The following is a 23,427-nucleotide window of genomic DNA, read 5'->3' on the forward strand; positions in this document are numbered from 1 at the left end:
GACACCAAACCGAAGTTTAATCGAAGTTGAGAAATATTAGTATTGTTTACTCCACTTTTTTTTAAAATTAAGTGCTTTGTATTGTGAAGATCCTCTTTCAGCTATTGTGTTTTCTTACATAGTATAGAGCTCAAACTCTAGGCAAACTTTTTTTTTGGGGGGCAATTTGCCATATTTCAAGGCGTATTTGGAGAGAGGAGATGGTAAGGGAAGGCCACAACTCCCATGAAACTCCCGTAGCTGTGATCCCAGCCGATACTCCTAGTGGCGAAGGCTATGCTTCTAGCTAGGATCACCAGATACCGTCTTAAGACCCGTGGGACTTAGCGCTAAGGCGTAGGATCACCCTATATCCGTCTGTCGTAAGACTTAGTGCTAAGGCTGTGCTTCCATTGCCGGCGGCCAGGACACGCCTCCGCGTTGTCTTCGACTCTGTTTCTTTCTCACACATTACAAACTCGACATCCGATTCAAACTGCATCCCTCCGTCTCCGTCTCCTCTCTCTCTCTCTCTCTCTCTCCACAGTTGGTCTATTGTGTGTAATGTCGACCATCAACGTTCCCGATGAGTTGCCCGACCCCAACGAGGATTGCATCGCCCTGCGCAAAGCCTTCGAGGGTAAGAGCTAAGCTCCATTTTCATTTTTCTTTTCTGCTTTTTGCTTTTTGCGTTTTCAGTAGGAACCTGCTCATGCGTGGAAAATAGGGGTAGGAGCTTTCAGAAGCTTTGGACCCACGCTTGAAAGTTCTAACTCTGGGCACCGGATCATGTGCAGACATTGGATGCGACAAGAAGGTGGTGTTGGATGTGGTGTGCCACCGAAACCAGCAGCAGCGATGCAAAATCCGTGACATGTATGGCGGTAAATATGAGGAAGACCTTCTTCAGAGATTCATATCAGAACTCCATGGCAAGCTTGAGGTTCGTGCTCTCCCCTTCAAGTGAATAATCAAATTTTAATTTTCTAGAAATCAGAGGCACCTATAAATAAATCAAAATGTTTTTCCCCCATATGCTTTGTACCATCAGTGGAGATGGGACACCCCATGCCAGTGTGTGCATCGATGGCTGGCTGTGATCATGCATAGCATGCATTTCAGGGGTGTGAGTGACCTCATTGGGTGGGCAGTAGCAGTTCTTTGTGCAGGTTGGATTTCCATCACATGTGCATACATTAGGTGTCGCCTCAGTTTGGGTTGTGCATCTGCATTGGATAGGGGGAGCCTTGGTGCAGCGCAAAGTCCTGTGTGCTTGTGTAGCTGTCAGGAAATGGTTGGATAGGTGGAGCCTTGGTGCGGCGCAAAGTCCTGTGTGCTTGTGTAGCTGTCAATGCATTTCCTGAAGGCAGGAGGGCGTTGCTTCTTGATGGGACGGTAAACTGCCATTTTGGCATTTGTCAACATGTGCATTTCAAACATGCACATAAGGGATTAGATTTCTGACCCATATCTATTGTCCTTTACAAGGATCTCTTAATCACCTGCCCTTGGGAGCACCGCTGAGCCTAAGGCTAGACCAAGACCATAGCTGCCAGATTGAGGCCTGATCCTGGTTTAAGGTCACTTAGCACGAGCTCAGTTTAAAAATACTTGATTAGTATTAAGTGCTCACATTTGAGCCACCAGTAAGCATTAGTCTAGCCTCATCAGTATTGCCAGTAAGCCTTTTGGGATCATCACAACATTATACCATGGGTGAGTGGCGGTTAGTGTGCGTATGAGGGCAGTTGTGGTCAGATTTGGTTATACTACTGTGAGTTGTCTCATGCGCATTGCATGCTTGCCAAGATCAAGCATGGGTAAGTACTGATCAAGTAAGAGTGAGTAGCTGTTTATAGTGCCCCATCATCTGGTCCTGATATTTTGATTTGTGTGTTTTTGTTTTGTGGCAAAGAAAGCAGTTGTACTCTGGATGTGTGATCCAGCTGGGAGAGACGCAGTGATCATCAATGATGCATTGAAAGGTTTGAATAAAGATCAAGTAGCTCTTACTGAGGTCTTATATTTTCGGGCATCATCACAACTAGTGGACATCAGACGGGCATACAGCTCTACCTTTGGCCGGTCTTTGGAAGAGGATATTGCCATCAAAACAAGCGGAGATGAGAAAAAGGTAAGGTGCCTACTTGGAAAGCTTGCCAGCTAACTAGATGGTTAGAGTCTGATGCTTCAATAAGGTGTCACATATATTCTTGTCGATGTGCAGCTTTTGTTGGCGTTTATCCGTCATGACAGACCAGAAGTTTTGGAACCTGATATGTCGATTGCAGAAGCCGATGCGAAAGACCTCCTTAGTGCTGTAGCAAATAGAAATGCTGTTGACAAAGCTGCAATCATCAGAGTTTTCAGCACAAGGAGTCCGCTGCAGCTGAAGGCTGCCATCGATTATTACAAGCTAACTTATGGGCATAGCATTGGGAAGGTGGGGATAATCTCGAACTGTTAGCGTTTTATGTGTTTTAACTTTGCACATTGTTTTTTCCTGTGGTATGATGGCTTGTTTGATTGCAGGTTATAAAGCAAGAAACACAGGGAGCTTTCCAGGGGTCGTTGAGAGTTTCTATGAAATGTGCGAAAAATCCTGTCAATTATTTTGCCAAGGTAATTAATCCTTTGACTGGTTTTAGTTCGATTAGAAAAGGAGGATAGAAAATGGAGTGTTTCACATGGTTTGGCAGCGTTAGATTTTCAATCCCCGCCCCCCCGCCCCCCGCCCCCCTTGATAGAATGTGCAGTGGAAGAAGGGAAAGTGGAAACACATGAGAGAGAGCGAGAGAGAGAGAGATGGAGAGGAAACAGAGGTGAGAACCTGCTCTCAATAACATCCCAAAAGGAATACATGTCCCGAGCAAGAGGGGAGAACCTCGTATGTGAGGGACTGCAGCTAGACAAGCTAGGCAAGCAATGAAATAGGAGGGAGGCATGCCGGCTATATATACACCTCCATGAAGGCAGCCGACTGGAGCAAAAGTACCTCCATGACTGGGAAAAATACCCAAGACCATAAATGGGGAATAAATATGGGAAAAATACATGTGAGGGGTGACCAGCCCCTCAGACTAACATGGTCAGTCCTAGAGGCTAAAATAGGACACCAAACAGGAAGCCAGTAAGTAGGGGATGATGTCTAACACCCCCTCTCAACACCGGATGCTGAGCAAACTCCAAGAAGCCAGAGATGCCATCCTCGATCAAAGATGAAAGATTGCAGAAACAGGTACCAAGAAAGCTCCACAAGCAATCTCCTCAGCAACTCAGCTACAAAAGCAACATAACAAGCTGCCAGGTACACCGCTCCTTTGGAAGAAAACAACCATATAGGCTGCGACGTGCTGCTTCAAATAATGGTTCCAAACCCAAGTGTAAGAACACTCCCTGAAGTCGAATGTCGTGTATCCAGCCTGGAGAAGGTATGAAAACCCTCAAAACCAACCAATATCAGATCTTGTATATAATCAAACCTGGGAGAAGCAAACTGCTCCTCATTGGAACCCTCAAAAGAAATAGTCAATCTGCTCCAACTCTGTACCAAGAGTAGCCAAATGCTGAATAAAAGCATCCTTTGAAAAGGTCGGCATCGCAAGATGTAAAGACTCTATAGAAAAGATGGGGTCCATTTGGGTTGACAAGAGCAAGTAGAGTGCAGAAAATAGATAGCGCAAGATTATATGCCCCATGGATGCAGTCGGCCTGCGCTAGAGGCTCTCCACGACTGCTTTATGCAGTCGGCCAGCAGTAAGCACCTCCACGACTGTAGAAAGCAGGTCGGCCAGCCACCAGCACCTCCACGACTGTGTAAAACAGGTCGGCCAGCCATGAGGTGCAGTCGGCCAGCACCATGGGCTCTTGCCAACCATCAGGCATCCATCCACACCATGGAAAAATGGGAAAAAATATGGGGAGTGAGGAAAAATGATAAAACACCTATACAGGGCGGGCACACCCACAACAGAGGCCCTGGTGTATAAAAATAGACTGGAGATGACTTCTAACACCCCCTCTTAGCTCCTGGCTGTGAAATCAACCCAAGGGAGCTGGAGTGCCGCCTGAGCATAGCCTAAGGTAGAGACTTCGTGAAGAGGTCCGTCGCATTGTCCTCCGTCGAACAATAAAGTAGCAAGATGTCACTAGCCAAGATCTTCTCACGCACAAAGTGATACTGTATCTCTATGTGCTTGGTCCGGGCATGGAAGACCGGGTTCCGAGCAATAGCTATACAACTCTGGTTATCGCACTGGATGACTGTGGGCTCCTTTTGTGGAAACCCAATCTCGCTTAGCAGTCTCCGCAGCCACACAACCTCACAAGCAGCACCACAAGCAGCCCGGTACTCTGCCTTTGTCGAAGAGAGGGCCATAGTTGGCTGCCTCATGCTGCTCCAAGAAATTGCTCCTGAGCCGAGGGTAAAACTGTATCCTGAAGTAGATCTCCTCGTGTCTGGATCTCCTCCCCAATCTGAGTCACTCCAACCTTGGAGTCTGACTCCATCCCCTCTTGTGTAAAAGAGTCCTTGATCCTTCATACTCTGTAGATACCGCAAGATCCGCTATCCTGTGTCCCAATGAGACTTCAATGGCGTCTGCATAAAAGAGCTCAACAGCTCACGGAGAAGCTCAAGTCCAATCTGGTGTTCAGCAACCAGATCAATGAACCAACCAACTTCCGGTACTGCGAAGCATCAACTGGCTCACAAGGATCAGTAACGGTTAACTTTGTGTTTGGGTCCATCGGCGAAGTAATAGGCTTGCAGTTCTCCATCCCAAAGGCCTCAAGCAACTCATGAACATACCGCTGTTGAGAGACGAAAAACCCCCTCTGGGTTTGCCAGATCTCCAAATCCCAAAAAGGAGTGGAGTAAGCCTAAGTCGATTATCTCAAACTCCTTTGACAAGGCAGCCTTCGTCACTCCAATGTGCTCCACATGACCGCCCGTGAGAATGAGATCATCCATATAAAGGATGATAATCGTGACCATGCCGCGTTCCCGAAAGAGATACAGGTTTGGATCTGCAACTGATCTCTGAAATCCAGTCCGAACAAAGAAGGAATCAATCTTCAGATTCCAAGCCTTGGGAGCCTGCTTAAGACCATACAAGGCCTTACGTAACCTGTAAACCATCCCTTCAGATCCTGGAATAATAAAGCCTGGAGGCTGCTCAACATACACCTCCTCCTACAGGTCACCATTAAGGAACACAGATTTTACATCCATTTGATACACGGGCCACCTCTGAGAAGAAGCAAGGGCAAGAACGGTCCGAATCGTGGACATCCGTGCTGTTGGTGCAAAGGTATCCTCGTAGTCGATGTGTGGCCGTTGAGCATAACCTTTAGCCACAAGTTTGGCTTTGTGTTTGTCCACCGATCCATCAGACGCATATTTGGTCTTAAAGACCCATTTGACACCAATGACTGACCGTTTCGACGGCCTCGATACCAACTCCCAAGTGTTGTTCTTCTCGATGGCATTAAGCTCCACCTGCATGGCTTTCCTCCAAGTATCTTGTGAAAGGGCTTCTTTGACAGAAGTGGGCTCTTTGTCCCGCATGATACGAGACATCAAAGCATAGTTCACCTGAAGAAGCTCCGCTGTATTGCTTTTATCTTGGACTCTGTGTGATCTTCGAGGGCCGTCCTCTGCGGTCCACTCGGAGGGTAACTCCGTGACACCTGACTCCCGAAGGGTGTCTAACAACCACCTAGGTACTCGAACAGATCGTGGAGCCTCCTGTGGTCGCGGGGGCTCCACTCCAGCTGCGGGCTCAACCTCCTGGACTGACTGAGGTTGATCAACTGGAATAATGGTCTGGGAATCATCATCAGACTCCTCTGGATCTCCAAGAAGGGGCGGCTCCTCGACAGTGGATACTGAAACATGCTCGTCAAAGACCACATCCCGGCTGACAACAATCTCGTTCTTGTCTGGATCATACAATCTGTATCCCTTGGAAAGAGAATTATACCCCACAAATACAAGCTTGCGGGACTTGGAGTCAAGCTTCCCCCTCTGCTTCTTCGGAATATGTATTTACGCGTCACTCCCAAAAACACGGAAGTGCGAGACATCAGGTTTCTTGCCAAAATATGCCTCAAATGGAGTCATATAGGGTACTGAAGTCCTCGGAGATCGGTTGAGGGTATGGACAGCCGTTGCCATAGTCTCTCCCCAAAGTGGACGAGGAAGATCACAATGCTCCAGCATGGTCCTCGCCATCTCCACCACAGTCCTGTTCTTGCGTTCGACAACTCCATTCTCCGAAGGCGATCCTGTATTGGCCAGTTCCCTTTTGATGCCATGATCTACACAAAATCTGAGAAATACAGTCGAGGAGAATTTACCTCCTTTATCAGCCCTGAGAGTCTTTACCTGAAATCCAGACTCTTTCTCCACCATCACGTGCCAATCCTTGAATCGTGCAAAAGCTTGGTCCTTCTGGGAAAGAAAGTAGAGAGATCCTCCCAAAGATGGTATCTGCTGAGGTCCACACAAGTCAGTGTGAATCAACTCCAATGGTTTTGAAGCCCGCATGGAAGCCTGCTTCGGAAAGGATTCCCTGTGCTACTTACCACGTATGCAAGAACTGCAACGCCCTTGCCTACTGCCAACATCTGGCAAGCCAACCACCATCTGGTCTCGGAAAGCTCGCCTCAATGCATCCACATTTAAGTGGCCAAAACGAAAGTGCCACAAATCTCCGACCTGAGAACCTGTCAACGAGAAGAGTGCAGAGAACTTGTAGATACCATTCTCCACACCACCTTCCCAAACAACTTGGCCAGTCTCACGGTCCCGTAGAGCAACTGAATGCTCCTCAAATTCCACCCGAAAGCCAGTCTTGCATACTTCATGCACTGACAGAAGATGAAAACCCAGAGCAGGGACATAAAGAACACGGGAAGCATGCTTGTCCCCCTTGCTGTCGGGAATAATCTCCATCCGGCCCTCACTATGTATCGGAATAGTGGAGTTGTCGCCAATAAAGATGCGACTTGACTGCCGTTTCAGATCCAAAAAGAAGTCACGGGATGGAGTCATGTGCCTGGAAGCACCACTTTCAAGAATCCATTCCCGAGTATCCTTCGCGGTGAGGCCAACTGCCTCTTCGCTCGAAGACGATGAAGCGTCGGAGTCCATCATCTCTAAGTGCAGAAATGCAGGAGTCTTCGCAGCTGAGGCTGAGGAAGCTTCCCTGTCCGCTTAGGACACTTCCTCCAATAGTGGCCTTTCTCGCCACAATCATTGCAGGATCTTTCGGCCTTCAGCTTCTCTCGTTCTGAGTCAGGCTTCTTCTCAGAAGACTTCTCCGGTGAAGCCTTCCCTTTGCCCTTGTTGTTATTCCGGCCTTTCGACCGTTGGCCAGTTAAGGCCTCCGAACCGCCGTTGTGAGGAGGGTTCGTGAAACATTCCTCTTGGTCCAAGACCATTGGCACAAGCTCCTCCCAGGTAATGGTGCTGAGCCTGCCACTCGTAATCAACGAGGAGTAGAAAGCAGAATAGTGAGTAGGCAAGTGGGACAGCAAAGTGATGGCCATGTCTCCAGATGATATCTCTTTCCCAGCTTGGAGAACTTCTTGCTGAAGGGCCTGCAGCTTGTTAATGTGTTCCTGCATCGTCGAGGACTTTGCAGGGTTCATAACCCGCATCTGCACTTCCAAGGAGATCCTTTTCATGGTTGATACCCTGTTATAAAGAGAAGCCAAGTGCTCCCATATGCCTCTCGCCATCGTCATGTGCTTTACATGATTGATCACTGGTGGTGTGCAGTTGAGGAAAATAAATGACCGGACCCTGGCATCGACACGATCCCACATGTGTGCCTGTGCCTCTCGGTCCTTCTTCATCGACAGTAACTCCCCTTCCTCTGCTTCCGGCCGTGGAACCCCGATGATGATGAAATCAGCAAGGTCATATGACTCCAGCACAGACTCCATTATAACCTTCCAGGTGCCGTAATTGTTCCCGTCCAACTGATGGTCCACTGGGAACGTGGGGAGAGTCGGGATCTTCACGTGCTTCTCAGCCATCTCCAGTAAATCTGCCATCGCGGGGATTAAACTGAAAAAGGGTGCGTGGGTGGGGAAAAAAACTCTAAAACCTGCAAGTGGCTGTCTAGCACCTTAGCCCGCCTTCCTCTTGCACCTTCTCTTCCTGAACAGTCCACCAATCAGCAACCTAACTATCCCCCCCTTGCTCAGAAAACTCCCAAGATCTATCACGAGCCTAGGGCTCTGATACCATGTCAGAGTATGCAGCGGAAATGATAACCAAACTTGGGTTGACAAGAGCAAGTAGAGTGCAGAAAATAGACAGCACAAGACACAGAGAGAAATAGGCGTGTAAACTCTTCTCTATACACAAGACCCCGCAGAAAACTGAATGATACAATGGTGAGGAGCATGGGGCATATTTATATGCCCCATGGATGCAGTCGGCCTGCGCTAGAGGCTCTCCACGACTGCACAAAGCAGTCGGCCAGCAGTAAGTATCTCCACGACTGTAGGAAGCAGGTTGGCCAGCCACCAGCACCTCCACGACTGTGTAAAACAGGTCGGCCAGCCATGAGGTGCAATCGGCCAGCACCATGGGCTCTTGCCAACCATCTGGCATCCATCCACACCATGGAAAAATGGGAAAAAATAGGAAAAAAATACGGGGAGTGAGGAAAAATGACAAAACACCTATACAGGGTGGGCACACACCCACAACAGAGGCCCCGGTGTATAAAAATAGACAGGAGATGACTTCTAACATCCACATCCCCCTCTGAAAAAAAGTATCGTCGGATTGATATAAGCCCAACTTGATTTTGATCCAAATCCAAAAAACTCTGGAAGTACCACTGTGCCCTAGGCACGGTTAGCAACCACAGATCCAAAGCATCCCACTAGGTCCAAAAAAGCATCCTCCAAAACAAGAAGCCTGCAGAACTAGCAAGGGGAGGGGCATCCTCATAAGCATCACAAAGAGATGCAGAGATAGACTCCTCACAATGAGGAAGGGAAGCAGGAATATAAATTGCAGTGGTAACAAAGTCCTCAAAAGCATCATAGATAGCAAAAGACTGTTCTAGAAGTAGAACCAGATCACAAGAATCATCAACAAATAAAGGATCCATGTGAAAGGATCACACCGCAAGGACAAAAACACCCTCCTTGTTTTGCAAATACTGCAAAGAACACACGCTCGGACAAAATAAACTCTGCTCAATATCTCTGAAAAGATCACTGCTCTCCTCCAGAAAACTGTAAACTCTTGTCACAGAAGAAAGTCTCCACAGATACAAAACAGCTCCCGAAACTGATCCTCAAGTGAAGTAGTTGGAGATAGGCCCCCTTTGAGTATAGAAAACTCCTATGGGAAGCAAAATGCAGCCAAAACGCTGTTATCCAGCAAAAAATAGCACTCCACTGCCAACAAAAGGCAAGGAACATGTAGAAACCGGGAAACCGTGTAGGCCAGGAACAAAACACAGGTATAGATGCTCCAAAATCAGCAAAATGCTGACTGAAATCTGAAATTCAGAATCCTCCTCAAGTACCAAACTGTCTCCAAAGCCACAATCCAAACAAGAAACCCCCTCTGCAAGTGATCTGTGTCCACTGGAGAAGAAAACGCAGCCAAACAAGGGCTACAAACCTGAAAATTTAGGCCAACTAGTGTCCACACCTCCTATGAGGAAAAACACTGAAGAGAAGGTACCTTCGGGTCCAACAGATGAAGCCCAAGTGAAGGTAGAGCTACTAGCAAGATCGATTCAGAAAAACGCAGCAACCATGGTTGCAAATCTGAAAATGCAGAGGTATAAGGGGCTGTAGAATAGGCTGAATATGGAAACGCTGAAGCCTCATATCAAGAACTGCTGCAGAGAACAATCCGGGGGGCGGGGGGGGGGGGGTATAACCAGAAGGGATAGGCAAAAGGGAGCCCAGAGAGCTCCAAGAACAGGGCTAGGGAAAGCAGGCCCAAACAGGCCAAAAACGCAGCCTGTTTGGGACAACTATGTTGCTATCTAGACTTGAAAAAAAACGCCTGAGAACCTTGGAAGGTGCCGCCAAGAAAGGGCAGGTATGCTGTCCAGAAACACACGCCCGTCAGGCTGCCTAGAGGCTGCCATTTGATGCCCTGATGAGGAGGAATTGCAGCCCACTGAAAGAGGGATGAATCAGCCCTTGAAAAGCTTCAATGCAAGCTTCAAAGCAAAAAACGCAGATCTGTCCATAGGTAGAAAAACGCAGATCTGAAGAGGTATATGAGGGAGCATCCAATGCTGGCAATCACCGGCGCTCTGACACCATGATAGAATCTGCAGCGGAAGAAGGGAAAGTGGAAACAAAGGAGAGAGAGTGAGAGAGAGAGAAGGAGAGGAAACACAAGTGAGAACCTGCTCTGGATAACATCACCAAAAGGAATACATGTCCCCAGCAAGAGGGGAGAACCTCGTATGTGAGGGACTGCAGCTAGACAAGCTAGGCAAGCAATGAAATAGGAGGGAGGCATGCCGGCTATATATACACCTCCATGAAGGCAGCCGACTGGAGCAAAAGTACCTCCATGACTGGGAAAATACCCAGGACCATAAATGGGGAATAAATATGGGAAAAATACATGTGAGGGGTGACCAGCCCCTCAGACTAACATGGTCAGCCCTAGAGGCTAAAATAGGAAGCCAACAAGTAGGGGATGATGTCTAACAACACCCCCCCCCCCCCCCCCCCCTCTCGCGGCGGGTTTTCCCTTGGGTCCTTGCAGAGAATTGACTTTATGCATGAGAGAAGCATAAGAATGGCTGAAACGATAGTGCAAGTTGCGGCATTCTTTTCCTCTACAGGATACGGTAAGATGAGTAATGCATGTTTGAAGATGAGTAAGGTCTGCAGTACCATCCGTTCACATCACCTTAGAGGACTCACCTATGCAAACAGTTTTAAGTATCTGCTGAAAGCCACCTTCGTAGGCAAAAATGGTCAGTGCCATCACTAATCCTCAAAATGTCACTAGAACTTTGCACTTGACTGTATAAAGATGTCCATGTGGCACCGAAGTGGGGGGTGCATGTGATAGGTGTTTTAAATAGGCTGCCAATCTCAGCTCAGTTGGTGGTTGGCCAGTGTCTTGGGGGCATGCCCATTCACTCTGAGAATGGTATAGTATCCAACTTTAACACAGATAGAGGTGCTTACCCATGAGCGTGTCTTTGTTCTTTAGTGCATGCATGCTCCCCCCCCCCCCTCCTCTCTCTCTCTCTCTCTCTCTCTCTCTCTCTCTTTCTCTCTCTCGCGTGCGCGCAAGTTGTCGTTAGGCGTCTGTGTTCTCTGTTGGCTTTTCATTTAATCCTAAGCGTTCTCTCTCTTGCTGTTGCTTTGTCACAAAAGTTTGGTTTGGATGGACAGGCTTTATACACATCAATGAAGCGCCTTGGAACAGATGACTCAACACTGATTCGAATAGTAGTGACACGTGCTGAAATCGACATGAAAGATATCAAAGCACATTTTGCTCGTAAATACGGAAAGTCTTTGCAGCAAATGATCACTTCTGATACTAGTGGACACTACAGGACTTTTCTTCTCCTACTCATTGGTGCACAACGTCATGAAATCCAGTCAGGAAGCCTTACTCATCTATTCAGCTCACGAAGATGACAATATCCTTCAGCCAAGGAAGCTTCACATAGTTGCAAGGAAAGTATGGTGAAAACTCATAAATTGAGGCACAAAGCAACACTGTAGTTAGTTTGTGTGTAACTATGTATTTTTTCATGTAGTTTTGATCGTATATTTCGCTTGTGTATGTTCAAAAAATTGCTGTGTCATTCTATGGGGCCTCACACATGGGAGGGATCATGGCTGTTGTCATGTACATGGACGGAGTATCTCCCTCGTTCAAGCCCTGTCCATCCGATGGTGTGTGAAGTCCCTACGTAGAATACACTTGTTCAATGTATATACACTTGACAGACTGGTAATCTATAAATCTCATTTAGGCTTCAGCCTTGCAATCGAGTAAAACGCCCACCTATTTAAACCATGGCCTAGTGAGGATATAACATTGAATGTTTATTCTAATATATATATATATATATATATATTTGTTGTGCCCTACTTAATGTGATACAAGGTACTTAAACATAGGATTGCATCAATGTGTTTCTTAAGTTGAGGAGGTGATGACTATTCCAAATACTTGGTCGTCTCGACACATCTTCATGGATGAGTTTATAACTAGACTTTGATCATTACCTTGGAGTTTAAAGGTAAATTTAGTCAAACAAGGAACATGGGCAATTTGAGCAAGGTGTATCAATTTAAGTATCACCAGTCAATTGGAAGAGTTAAAACATGCTACAGCCATTGTAGAGATGCGAAGTAATGCTGGGTGATTACGGGCAAGCTATGGGGTACAGAACAGGTTCTAAACAGTACGCTCTAAAGACATGGACAAATAATATGACTAAGGTAGTTTCTTTAAGCAGCAGTATCAACTTAGAGGGGGAAATTTCCAGTGGGCTTTTAGATTGAGTGGTTTTGACTTTGATCATCAATGTACAAGTCTTGAGCTAGACCCTTGGCACCAATGATACATTAAAGTTCTGATTAAAAAAGGAATTAGAAGTGAAAACAGCATCCACCTTTGGACGAGTGGTTGTGTCTGGTGTTGCAAAGAGGGATTTGAGATTGCCAAGGTGATGATGCAAAAGTAGAAGTGATCATGATGCCAACGTGGAGCACCTGAGCACTTATGCAATCACATGAAATTAACAAGTATGATTTACTGGACCATGTGATTGCTAATCAAAGAGCAAGAAGTAAGATACATATATTAGCCACAAGACTTATAACATAAAGTAAATCAAATTAAAGTTCAAGCATGCTAGCATAGATAGAGGCAGCGTGGTCCTCGCTTTGCATATGTTGTTTTGTTTCACCAAATTGATTTCGCAGCTTTGTAAAGTGCAGATTCGATTAATTTTAAAGCTCGGTGAAGAGCAGATTACATTAATGGGTATCAAAAATGTATACAACTCGCTTTATAATTTAACTCAAAGCCATCTTATTGGGCACTTTGTACAATCTTTTGCAAATGGATTTCCTGAAAACATATGAGTAATATATTTAAGTATATTTATATGTAAATTAATATATAGGTATTAAAACCACCATTTGATGTGGGTTCATAGTCGGCACACCTCTCTCGAAAAATTACTTGACTCGAAGAATATATGATTTTAGAAATGAAAAATTGATTTGAACACTTTGAAATTGAGCACATAAGATTTGCTTTTGGAACTTTGAATTGAGCACTTTACTACTTAGCATATGAGATTAATTTTTGAAACTTTGATATATGTTTTCGGGACTTTGATGCATGAAAATTTTTGCAACGATGCAACGTTATCATCATCTTTTGAATATGTATGAAGAGACATACAACAAAATGGTAGCATAGAAATATCACAAACTTTTTGTCAAAATGGTAGCATAGAAATATTCAAAAAATTTGTGTACTTCTCCAAACCTTGAAATAGACGTCAATGAAATCATGGCATCCATAAGTGTAGCTTGGAAGAAGTGCAAATTGCTTGCTAGCTAGAAGCATTCTCAAATTTCCCCAAAGGCCATTGTGTTCGTGATTGTATCTTCCTCCTAAAAGAAACTCCATGCAATGGTCTTCTTGTGTTATTGCATCTCCTTCTGCACAGCTCGACCGCCACTTGTAGTAATCATCCAAGAAAAAAACATTTCCGTAGAGAATCAAAGACATGCAAGCAATATGTTAATGCATAATGTATTTATTTATCTATAATTGATATCTTCTTGTTGTCCATATGTTAACTACATTGGTTAGCATTACTTTTGATGCATGGATTGTCACTTTTATATTATTGTTTATAACCGCGCCATGTGCTTCATGATAATTAATTATGGGATCTAGCTGAGCTTATGATATGTATATTTTTGACTAAGATAGAATTAATACATACATGGCCTAAATATTAGATTTACTAGATTTTGGCCCTCTTGGATATGTTGGAGTGGAGAAAAAGGCAGCAACACACACACAAATGCAACAAGTAAGGAGAGATAAAGAGGAGCACAATACTCAAAGTAGATTAGATTGATGAGAATGGGTGAAGTACAAGTGAAGTGACATGATAAGGTCACTTACACACACTCATAAGAGTATGTACATACTCTGGAGGAAAAGGAGGGAAAAAGTGGCCTAGTCCATTATTAGCTTACGTCCACACATCACTACTACATAAATAGCTACAAATCCCTCCTATAGTGGAAATGTGAACGTGTACATAGATCATGTGGTTGATCAATCCCCAAATGGAAATAAGCCGACAGCTTTGTGAAAAGCTTCGAACTTCTCTTGTGAGAGAGCCTTCGTAAATATATATGCCTTATTGTCATGTGTAGAGACATAAGCCAGGCTAATGTCTCCTACATTGAGCCTCTTCCTGACATAATGATAATGTGCCTCAATGTGCTTTGTGTCGAGCATGAAACACTGGGTTTCTCTTAAACGACTAATTGTTAGTGAAGATGGAGGTAGGGTGGTTGTCCAACACCAAGATGTGCCAATAGGCATTTGAGCCATATACACTCCACAATCTCTATAAAAGTTGACATGCACTTAGCTTCACAGCTTGAAGTGGCCACACTGGTTGGCTGCTTCTTGTTGAGCCATGATATACATGATTCACCAAGATGAAAGCAAAAGCCACTAGTGGCATGTCATAAAATTTAGTCGAATCAGAATCGCTGAAAGCATGCAATTGAATACCACCCCCCTTAGCATCGAATAGGCCAAGGGACTGAGTATCAAAATACTGTGCCAATACTTACTTTCATGACTATGCATAAAGATACTCAACTAGGAGACCCCAAACTTAATATCTGGCCTACTATTACATAGATAGATTTGGCACCCAACAACCTACTGATAAAGTGATGCGTCAAATGGTTCACCTACATCCTGGAGACTTAGCCTAGCAATTATCCCTACTAGTGTAGCAGCAGACTTATAGTCTTCAAGAACAAACCGTCTAAGTAGTCTCTATATGTACTTTGATTGCAACATCATAATACCATCGTCAAGTTGATAGTCTTCAAGAACAAACCGTATAAGTAGTCTCTGTATGTACTTTGACTGTAACATCACAATACCATCATCAAGTTGATAGTCTTCAAGAACAAACCGTATAAGTAGTCTCTGTATGTACTTTGACTGTAACATCACAATACCATCATCACGTTGCATAAACTGTATGTTCAAATAATAATGCAATGAGCCCAAATATGTCATCTCAAATGACATGTAATTCATCCTTGAAGGTTGAGATCTTCTTCTCATTAGGGCTTGTGCCCAGCATGTCATCGCTATATAAAACGATAGCCAAAAAAAAAAATACTCCTCTTTACATAGAGGGTACTCTTAGCTAGATTGTAGCAAGAATTTGCAACCAAGTATGCATTTATCTTCTCAGACCATGCTCTAGGAGCCTACTTAAGGCCATACAAAGCTTTTGTTAACCTACATACTTTAGACTCCTATCCCTTCTCAACAAAACTACAAGGCTGAGATACATAAACCTCCTCATGGAAATAACCATTCAAGAAGGCAATCTTGATATCCAACTGATGTACATTCCAATAATGATGCACTGCCAATGCAATTATAGTCATAAGAGACGTGGGTGCAAAGGTCTCATCATAATCTATGCCCTTCTCCTCAGTATAACTCTTCAACAAGCCTTGCTATATGTTGCAATCAATGCTACCATCAACTTTACGAGTAAGCTTATAAACCCACTTTATACCAATGGCCTTTTTACCATAAGGTAAATCTGCTAAATACCAAGTGTTATTTTTGAGGATTGAGTCATACTCATCCTGTATGGCTTGCATCCAATGATCTTTTTCTTATGGTTCCTCAAAGGAAACATGTTCCTCTTCATTTTATATACTGGCAATGAGAGCATGATCCACAAAAGAATAAGATGCATGATGAGAACTTACACGTGACCTGCTAGGCAAAGAAGTAGCTAATTTTATGTCCCAAATGTTTGCACCAACCATTTTGGCATACTCTTGGATGCATGTATGGTTGCTCTTTCCTCACTCACAATTTCCTTACCAATAAGCCGATATGTGGGTTAAAATTTGAGCCAATTTTCAGCCGATATGGGCTGATTTGTAGCACCTTGTTGAGCATTCATTTTCTCCACATATGGCCCTATACATTGTGCAAAGGTAGGAGTGTATCAAAGATATCCTGTGAGCATACATTTTAATGTTTTTTGCATAAAAGGATGGACTGAATTGAGTTCTCAACAAAGGCAACATCTCTATTCACCAGAATCTGCCTTGTGGCCGGATGGTAGAGTCTATATTCTTTTCTTTTTGAGCTATATCTCATTTTACTACTTTATCATCTAGCTTACTATGTTGTTGCTTCTGTTGAGGCACATGAACATAAAGCAAGATAACCAAAAATACGCAAATGAACCATAGAGGGCTTCTTACCATTCCAAGCTTCATAAGGGGTAATTGTCTGCAAGGCCTTGGTGGGGCATCTATTTAGCACATAAGTGGCACACATAACTTCCTCCAACCAAAAAACATGGGACAAATCTTGGCCTTTAGCCATGCAACATGCCATCTCCATTGGAGATATGTTTTTTCTCTCAGCTAACTGTACCATTTTGTTGAGGTGTGTAAGGCCATGTGCATTGATGTTTTATGCCTCTTTCATCCATATATACATGAAACTCCTTTGACATATACTCCCCCCCGATCTATATGAAGGGTTCCAACTTTACATGTAGACACATTTTCAGCCACAGAAACAAAGTGTTTGAATCATGTAGAAACCTCTGACTTTCTTTGAACAAATACACCCAAGCGTGCATGGAGTAGTCATCAATAAAAGTCATAAACTAGAGATATCCCCCCGATCGATGATGTCCTCATAGGACCACATACATCACTATGTATAAGTTGTAATTTCATCCGTTACTAATCCATCTTTCAAGAATGATGCCCATTGCATCTTGCCCAAAGTGCACCCCTCACATATATTTTTAACTGGAGCCTCAAGCTTGGCAACTCTGACACCATCTCTTGCCTTTTAAGGTGCAAAAAAAACTACCAAAATTAAAGTGACCAAAGTGGGCATGCCATAGCACTCATAGCACGTGTGGTAGTAAACTGAACAACATTATATGCCAATCTCTCATACATGTCCAACCCGTAAAGCCCATGCCTAAAGAGTACCGGATACCACTGTGATGTCTCCATGACTCTAGTCATGGAGACATCACAAGAAATATGTGCCAATCTCTCTCATACCTATCCAACCTGTAAAGCCCATTCTTTAGGAGTACTGGATACCACTGTGATGTCTACCACTCCCATGCCTCTAGTCATGGAGACATCACAAGCATTATGTGTGCCAGTCTCTCATACAAGTCCAACTTGTAAAGCCCATGCCTTAGAGTACTAAATACCACACTGTGATGTCTCCATGAATCTGGTCATGAATTGTGCACTTATCATCAACAAATCAAACCACTAGACCTCCCCTAACCAATGACTAGAGTGACCCTAGTCATGAACTCTATAGACACTTGTCAATCACCAAATCTGGCCACTGGGCCTACCCTAGTAATGACTGGAGTGACCGCAGTCATGAACTCTACACTTGTTATTCAACAAATCTAACCACTAGGCCTACCCTAGTAATGACTAGAGTGACCCTAGTCATGAACTCTACACTTGTCATTCAAACAAATCTAACCACTAGGCCTACCTAACTATGCACTTATCATCAACAAATCTAACCACTAGGCCTACCCTAGGAATGGTAGAGATTGACAACAAATTATTTTTAATGCTTGGCACAAACAAAACTTATGAGAGAATGATTATTGTACCATTTGTAGCAATGAGAACAACCTTACCAACTCCTTTCACTAAATATGAGGAGTTGTTTGCACATGTGACTATGCCTCCTTTTAGAGCAGACTCAAGGGAGGAAAATAAATCACATTCAGAAGTAATGTGCTTGTTTGCTGGCACCAATATCAAAATACCAGACATGTTGATCTGTCACACTAACATGCATACATCATGGTCATACTGTAGTGCACAATGAATGCCTAATCATCCTATGCATATAGTTTGTTGACTTAGGAATTGGTGCTAATGCATTATCGCCATGCCTGATTCCTATTTCTTCTCCTTCTCTACCCTTTTTCTACATTCATTGATGTAATGGCATGTCTTCCAATAATAGCTATATTTTTCTGTCTTCTTAGGCTTATCACTCCCTTCTCGGCATCCATGCCTAACTCCTATTTCTTGTCCTTCTCTAGCCTTTTTCTACATTCACTGATGTAATGGCTTGTATTCCAATAATAGTTATATTTTCCTTTCTTCTTAGGCTTATCACCCCCTTTTCGGCATCCTTGCCCAGAAGACTGTGCTGATTTTGACTTTGGCTTATAACTGCCTTGAGAAAAGGTTTATCTTTACCTTTTTGATTGGCAACGAATGCCTGATCTCCCACATGCATAGTAGTTTTATTTCGATGAGATTGTTCTTCTTGTAAGAGCACTATAACTAACTCATTAACATAAGGGCATTAGGATTACCCTTCATTTTGAGCTAAAGTGTGGATACGAAACCCTTATATATCTTTGATAAAGTTGTGAGAACAATAGACACCAATGAACTATCCTGATAAGCAACATTAATATATGCAAACTGTTCCCTAAGATCTTTGATCCTTGTGAAGAACTCATCAATGAAATCTCCCTCATCCATATGCTTGGCACAAGTAAGCCACTTCTCGTGCCTTTTTATGCATCTAGTAAAGTGACACACGTGCATCCCAAGCCTGCTTGGGAGTTTACATGAGAAAATATGAGAAATAATGTTTCTTTTCATGGAAAGTGCCACCCAATGCATGTGCCTATGCATACCTGCCATCCCGCTTGGCTTGTTTCGTTCTGTGAGGTGTGGAGGTAGATGCCTTGGTTGAATCTGAACTAGTGTCACCATTCAAAGTACTTGTATTATCTTGAGACAGGGCATGCCTCAATGCCAATAACAACATTCCAAAGCTGTTTGGGACAACCAATACATGATGCATTATATAGGACCCCAATGGGTAATTGGTCTCGTTTTCTCAGAGCGAAAAGCATCCCAAATACATTGCCGCTTACCATTTCAGAGCTTGCAAATAACAAATCTTTGACACAAAATGCAAATATCCCAAATACCTATAGGTAGAGTGTAGAAATGTTACTAGCAAGAATGTGGAAATTGATAAAAAAAATGCCAGTGTATTGTTACGTTGTTGATGATGAGCTGCAAGATGTGATGTCGAAGATGATGATGGCCTTGTTTACACACTAAATACCGATGCAATGTAGAAAACCCAAAATTATACTAAGACAGTTCAAACTGACACTCCCCTAGATGTCTGTGAAAACCTTATAGCATGCGAATAAGCTCTGAAACACACTCGAAAAGCTTTGGAAAGATCAAAAACTCTATTAATGTAGTTAAAGGATAACTCAATCTGAGATAATCAAAAGAGTAACTGGAGGAGAAGATGATAGGGGGGTGAGAGCCAAGAGAACATGCTCTGATACCAATTGTTGGGGAGAGGAGACAAAGGTAGAAAGCAACACACACACATATGTAACAAGAAAGGAAAGATAGAGAGAATCACAATACTCAAAATTGATATTGATTACATATTCTTTCAAGAATTCCAAGTGCATTGAGTGGACATAACTTCTTTCTGAAATATGCATGGGTTTGTGAGGATTCCAAGCACATTGAGAGGACATAACTTCTTTCTGTGAAATATGCACAATACTCAAAATTGAGAATGATTACAATGTGCTTGGAATTCTTTCAAGAATTCCAGTGCATTGAGAGGACATTACTTCTTTATGAAATATGCATGGGTTTGTGAGAACCATTTTGAAAACTTGAAATTCTGGCACCGCTCTTTAAATAAGCTTTCAATGAAGCTACACAACTTTTGAAAGATCCCTATCCCCACTGCGCAACGAATTCAGGGTTGCTAGCAGCGGAAGTAGCACTTCTTGCGAGGGGCAGGGTCCCTCACTCGAGGCCTCGCCCACGGATATCCGGACAAGAGACTAATCCATCGGTTCTTCCAAAATCGAACCCGGAAAAACTTCCCTCACCCGGAAAACACGGGCGATTCCTCCATGATATTTTTACTCTAACGTAGTCAGAAGCCTTAACTAACTGAATTGATCTGACCGAACCCATAAGTCCCATAGTCAGATCAAGGAAAAGATTGCACTTGGATCATAGAGACCAACACTTTTTTCCTCATTGAGAGGCACAGCCGTTGATTCTTTTTCATAGAACAATTTTTATCCGGGATTTACTTCATCTATCGTACCATAACAGAATTGAGTCTCATTTTAGGAATCCATCAGTCTAGCCTAACCCCATCCAGTCCCGTGGGTTAGCCAACTCCCCAACCACTGTAGTGATGGGATCCAATTAAGAATTTGGTTAGGTTTTGTCTCGGGTACTAGGGAAAAGAGTTCCCAGGCCCCCTAGCCGGATATTCATGCAAACTTAGAACTAGTCACACCATGAAATTGCCTTTTTCACAGATTCAACTGTCTTTAAAACAATCTTTTAATGAAACTATAGTATCACTGATCATAAACCTCGAAAATATACCGGTTGAATCCTAATTTCCAATTTTTCCTTCATCGGTGTACCTATGGCAGCATTGGCAACCAGAACGCTCACCACCTGTCTACTCAGGGACCTTTTTGATAGTTCCTAGCTCATAGGTAACCGGCAATAGTTTCACTAATAAAAAACAAAATGGAATCTCCGTTGAAGATCAGCAAGATCAACTAACAGATCCATATAAAAGAACCATGGACTCATCCGTTGAGGTCCAGCAAGGTTAATCAACCATATCCATGCCCGAATTTAGAAAACAACTCTTACTCCTTGTTCCAATATCTTTCCCAATGCATGTGTGGGTATCTTCGGCGCCGAGCACCGTATGGTCAGCACCCTCTAGGATCCTTCACAGGTCACCTAACGCTTCACTCATAGGCCGCTTTCTTGATCCCTCATCACCGTACTAGAAGCTCACCATTTAAATCGATCCGAGGTTGGTCAAGACCTCGGCCGCCTTGCTACGCGAGACGTCCTCCATTGACTCTCTGTCAGCTGTTGCAACTTTATTAGATTAGGTCTCCACGACCTCATTCACAAGACGATCAAAATGCTTTCCCAACATTCTTGACATAAAACAATCATTTAAAAACAGGTCATAAATATAGTTTCTATAACGAACTCTCATCTTTCCACCTTGTTCCACATCAATCCACATTATTTAAATCACATCCATTTTATATGTATTCCCATTCTCATCCAATCACATCATTTTCATCTCATCACATCTTTCCTCATTTATCCTCATCAGATCTCATCCACTCGCATCTACCCATCTCCACATCTCATCACATCACATTCATTCACATCTCATCCATTCATAACTACCCCGATCCACATCACATCACATCACATCCATTTCACCTCACATCTCATTCATTCACATCACATCCATTTCACTTCACATCTCATTCATTCACATCTATCCCGATTCACATCACATCCATTTCACTTCACATCTCATCCATTCACATCCCATCTCATTCATTCACATCCCAATTCACATGACATCACATCTCATTCATTCACATCCCGATTCACATCACATTCATTCATATCCATTACATTCATTCTCATCACCATCCCATCACATACATTCTATCCACATAACATCACATCACATCTATCCACATCATATCTCATTCATACACATCTCATCTCGTTCATCCACATCCATCCAATCGTTCACATATCTCATTCATCCATCCACATGTACGACTACCCACATCTATTCATACATTCATATCTATCACTTCACATCCACATATATTCATGTCACATCACATCCACATATATTCATATATTCATATCTATCACTTCACATCCACATATATTCATGTCACATCACATCTCTTTACATCACATCACATTCTTTCACATACACATCCACATCACATTCTTTCACATACACATCTTCATCCACATCCATTCTTTCACATTCTTTCACATACACATCCACATCCATTCTTTCACATACATATCCACATCCATTCTTTCACATACATCCACATCCATTCTTTCACATACACATTCGCATCCATTCTTCACTTATACATTCACATCCATTATCATCACATATCATCCACTCATATCCCATATCATTCATTTACATCCTGATTCACATGACATCACATCTCATCCATTCATTTACATCTATCTGATTCACATCTATTCACCTCACATCTCATCACCTCTATTCACATCACATCCATCCATCCATTCATTCACATCTATCTGATTCACATCACATCTCATCACATCTATTCACCTCACATCTCATCATCTCTATTCACATCACATCCATCCATCCATTCATTCACATCTATCTGATTCACAACACATCTCATATCTATTCACCTCACATCTCATCATCTCTATTCACATCACATCCATCCATCCATTCATGCACATCTATTTGATTCACATCACATCTCATCACATCTATTCATAGAATTTAAGAGAATCCTAATTTTGATATAAAGATTCTTTATGCATCTATTTATGCATAAAAATCAACTTCAGTGGGAATAACACTTTTATAAAAATTCTTTTATGCATAAAAATCAACTTTAATGAGAATAACACTTGAAATAAAAATAATTCCTTTATGCATCTTTCTATGCATAAAAATTAAATTTAATGAGGATAACACTTTTGAAATAAAAATAAATCCTTTATGCATCTTTCTATGCATAAAAATCAAATTTTAATGAGGATAACATTTTTGAAATAAAAATAAATCCTTTATGCATCTTTCTATGCATAAAATCAATTTTAATGAGGATAACACTTTTGAAATAAAAATAAATCCTTTATGCATCTTTCTATGCATAAAATCAATTTTAATGAGGATAACACTTTTGAAATAAAAATAAATCCTTTATGCATCTTTCTATGCATAAAATTAACTTTAATGAGAATAACACTTTTGAAATAAAAATAGTTCCTTTATGCATCTTTCTATGCATAAAATCAATTTTAATGAGAATAACACTTTTGAAATAAAATAATTCCTTTATGCATCTTTCTATGCATAAAAATTAATTTTAATGAGAATAACACTTTTGAAATAAAAATAATTCCTTTATGCATCTTTCTATGCATAAAATCAATTTAATGAGAATAACACTTTTGAAATAAAAATAATTTCTTTATGCATCTTTCTAT

General features: G+C 42.6%; 1 protein-coding gene across 1 annotated transcript; it reads left to right on the top strand.

Annotated features, from left to right (window-relative positions):
* Positions 1-348: 348 nt before the first annotated feature.
* LOC147608718 (annexin D5-like) lies at positions 349-11,995 on the top strand. The gene is made up of 6 exons (XM_086788524.1): positions 349-619; positions 777-922; positions 1,895-2,113; positions 2,207-2,422; positions 2,512-2,601; positions 11,392-11,995. Exons 1-6 carry the CDS (start codon positions 544-546, stop codon positions 11,641-11,643), a joined length of 999 nt encoding a protein of 332 aa, XP_086644650.1. The 5' UTR covers positions 349-543; the 3' UTR covers positions 11,644-11,995.
* The last annotated feature ends 11,432 nt before the right edge of the window (positions 11,996-23,427 follow it).

Source organism: Cibotium barometz, chromosome 52 (assembly GCF_041138505.1).
Source record: "Cibotium barometz isolate CiBa-2024 chromosome 52, ASM4113850v1, whole genome shotgun sequence".
NCBI classification, from domain to species: Eukaryota; Viridiplantae; Streptophyta; class Polypodiopsida; order Cyatheales; family Cibotiaceae; genus Cibotium; species Cibotium barometz.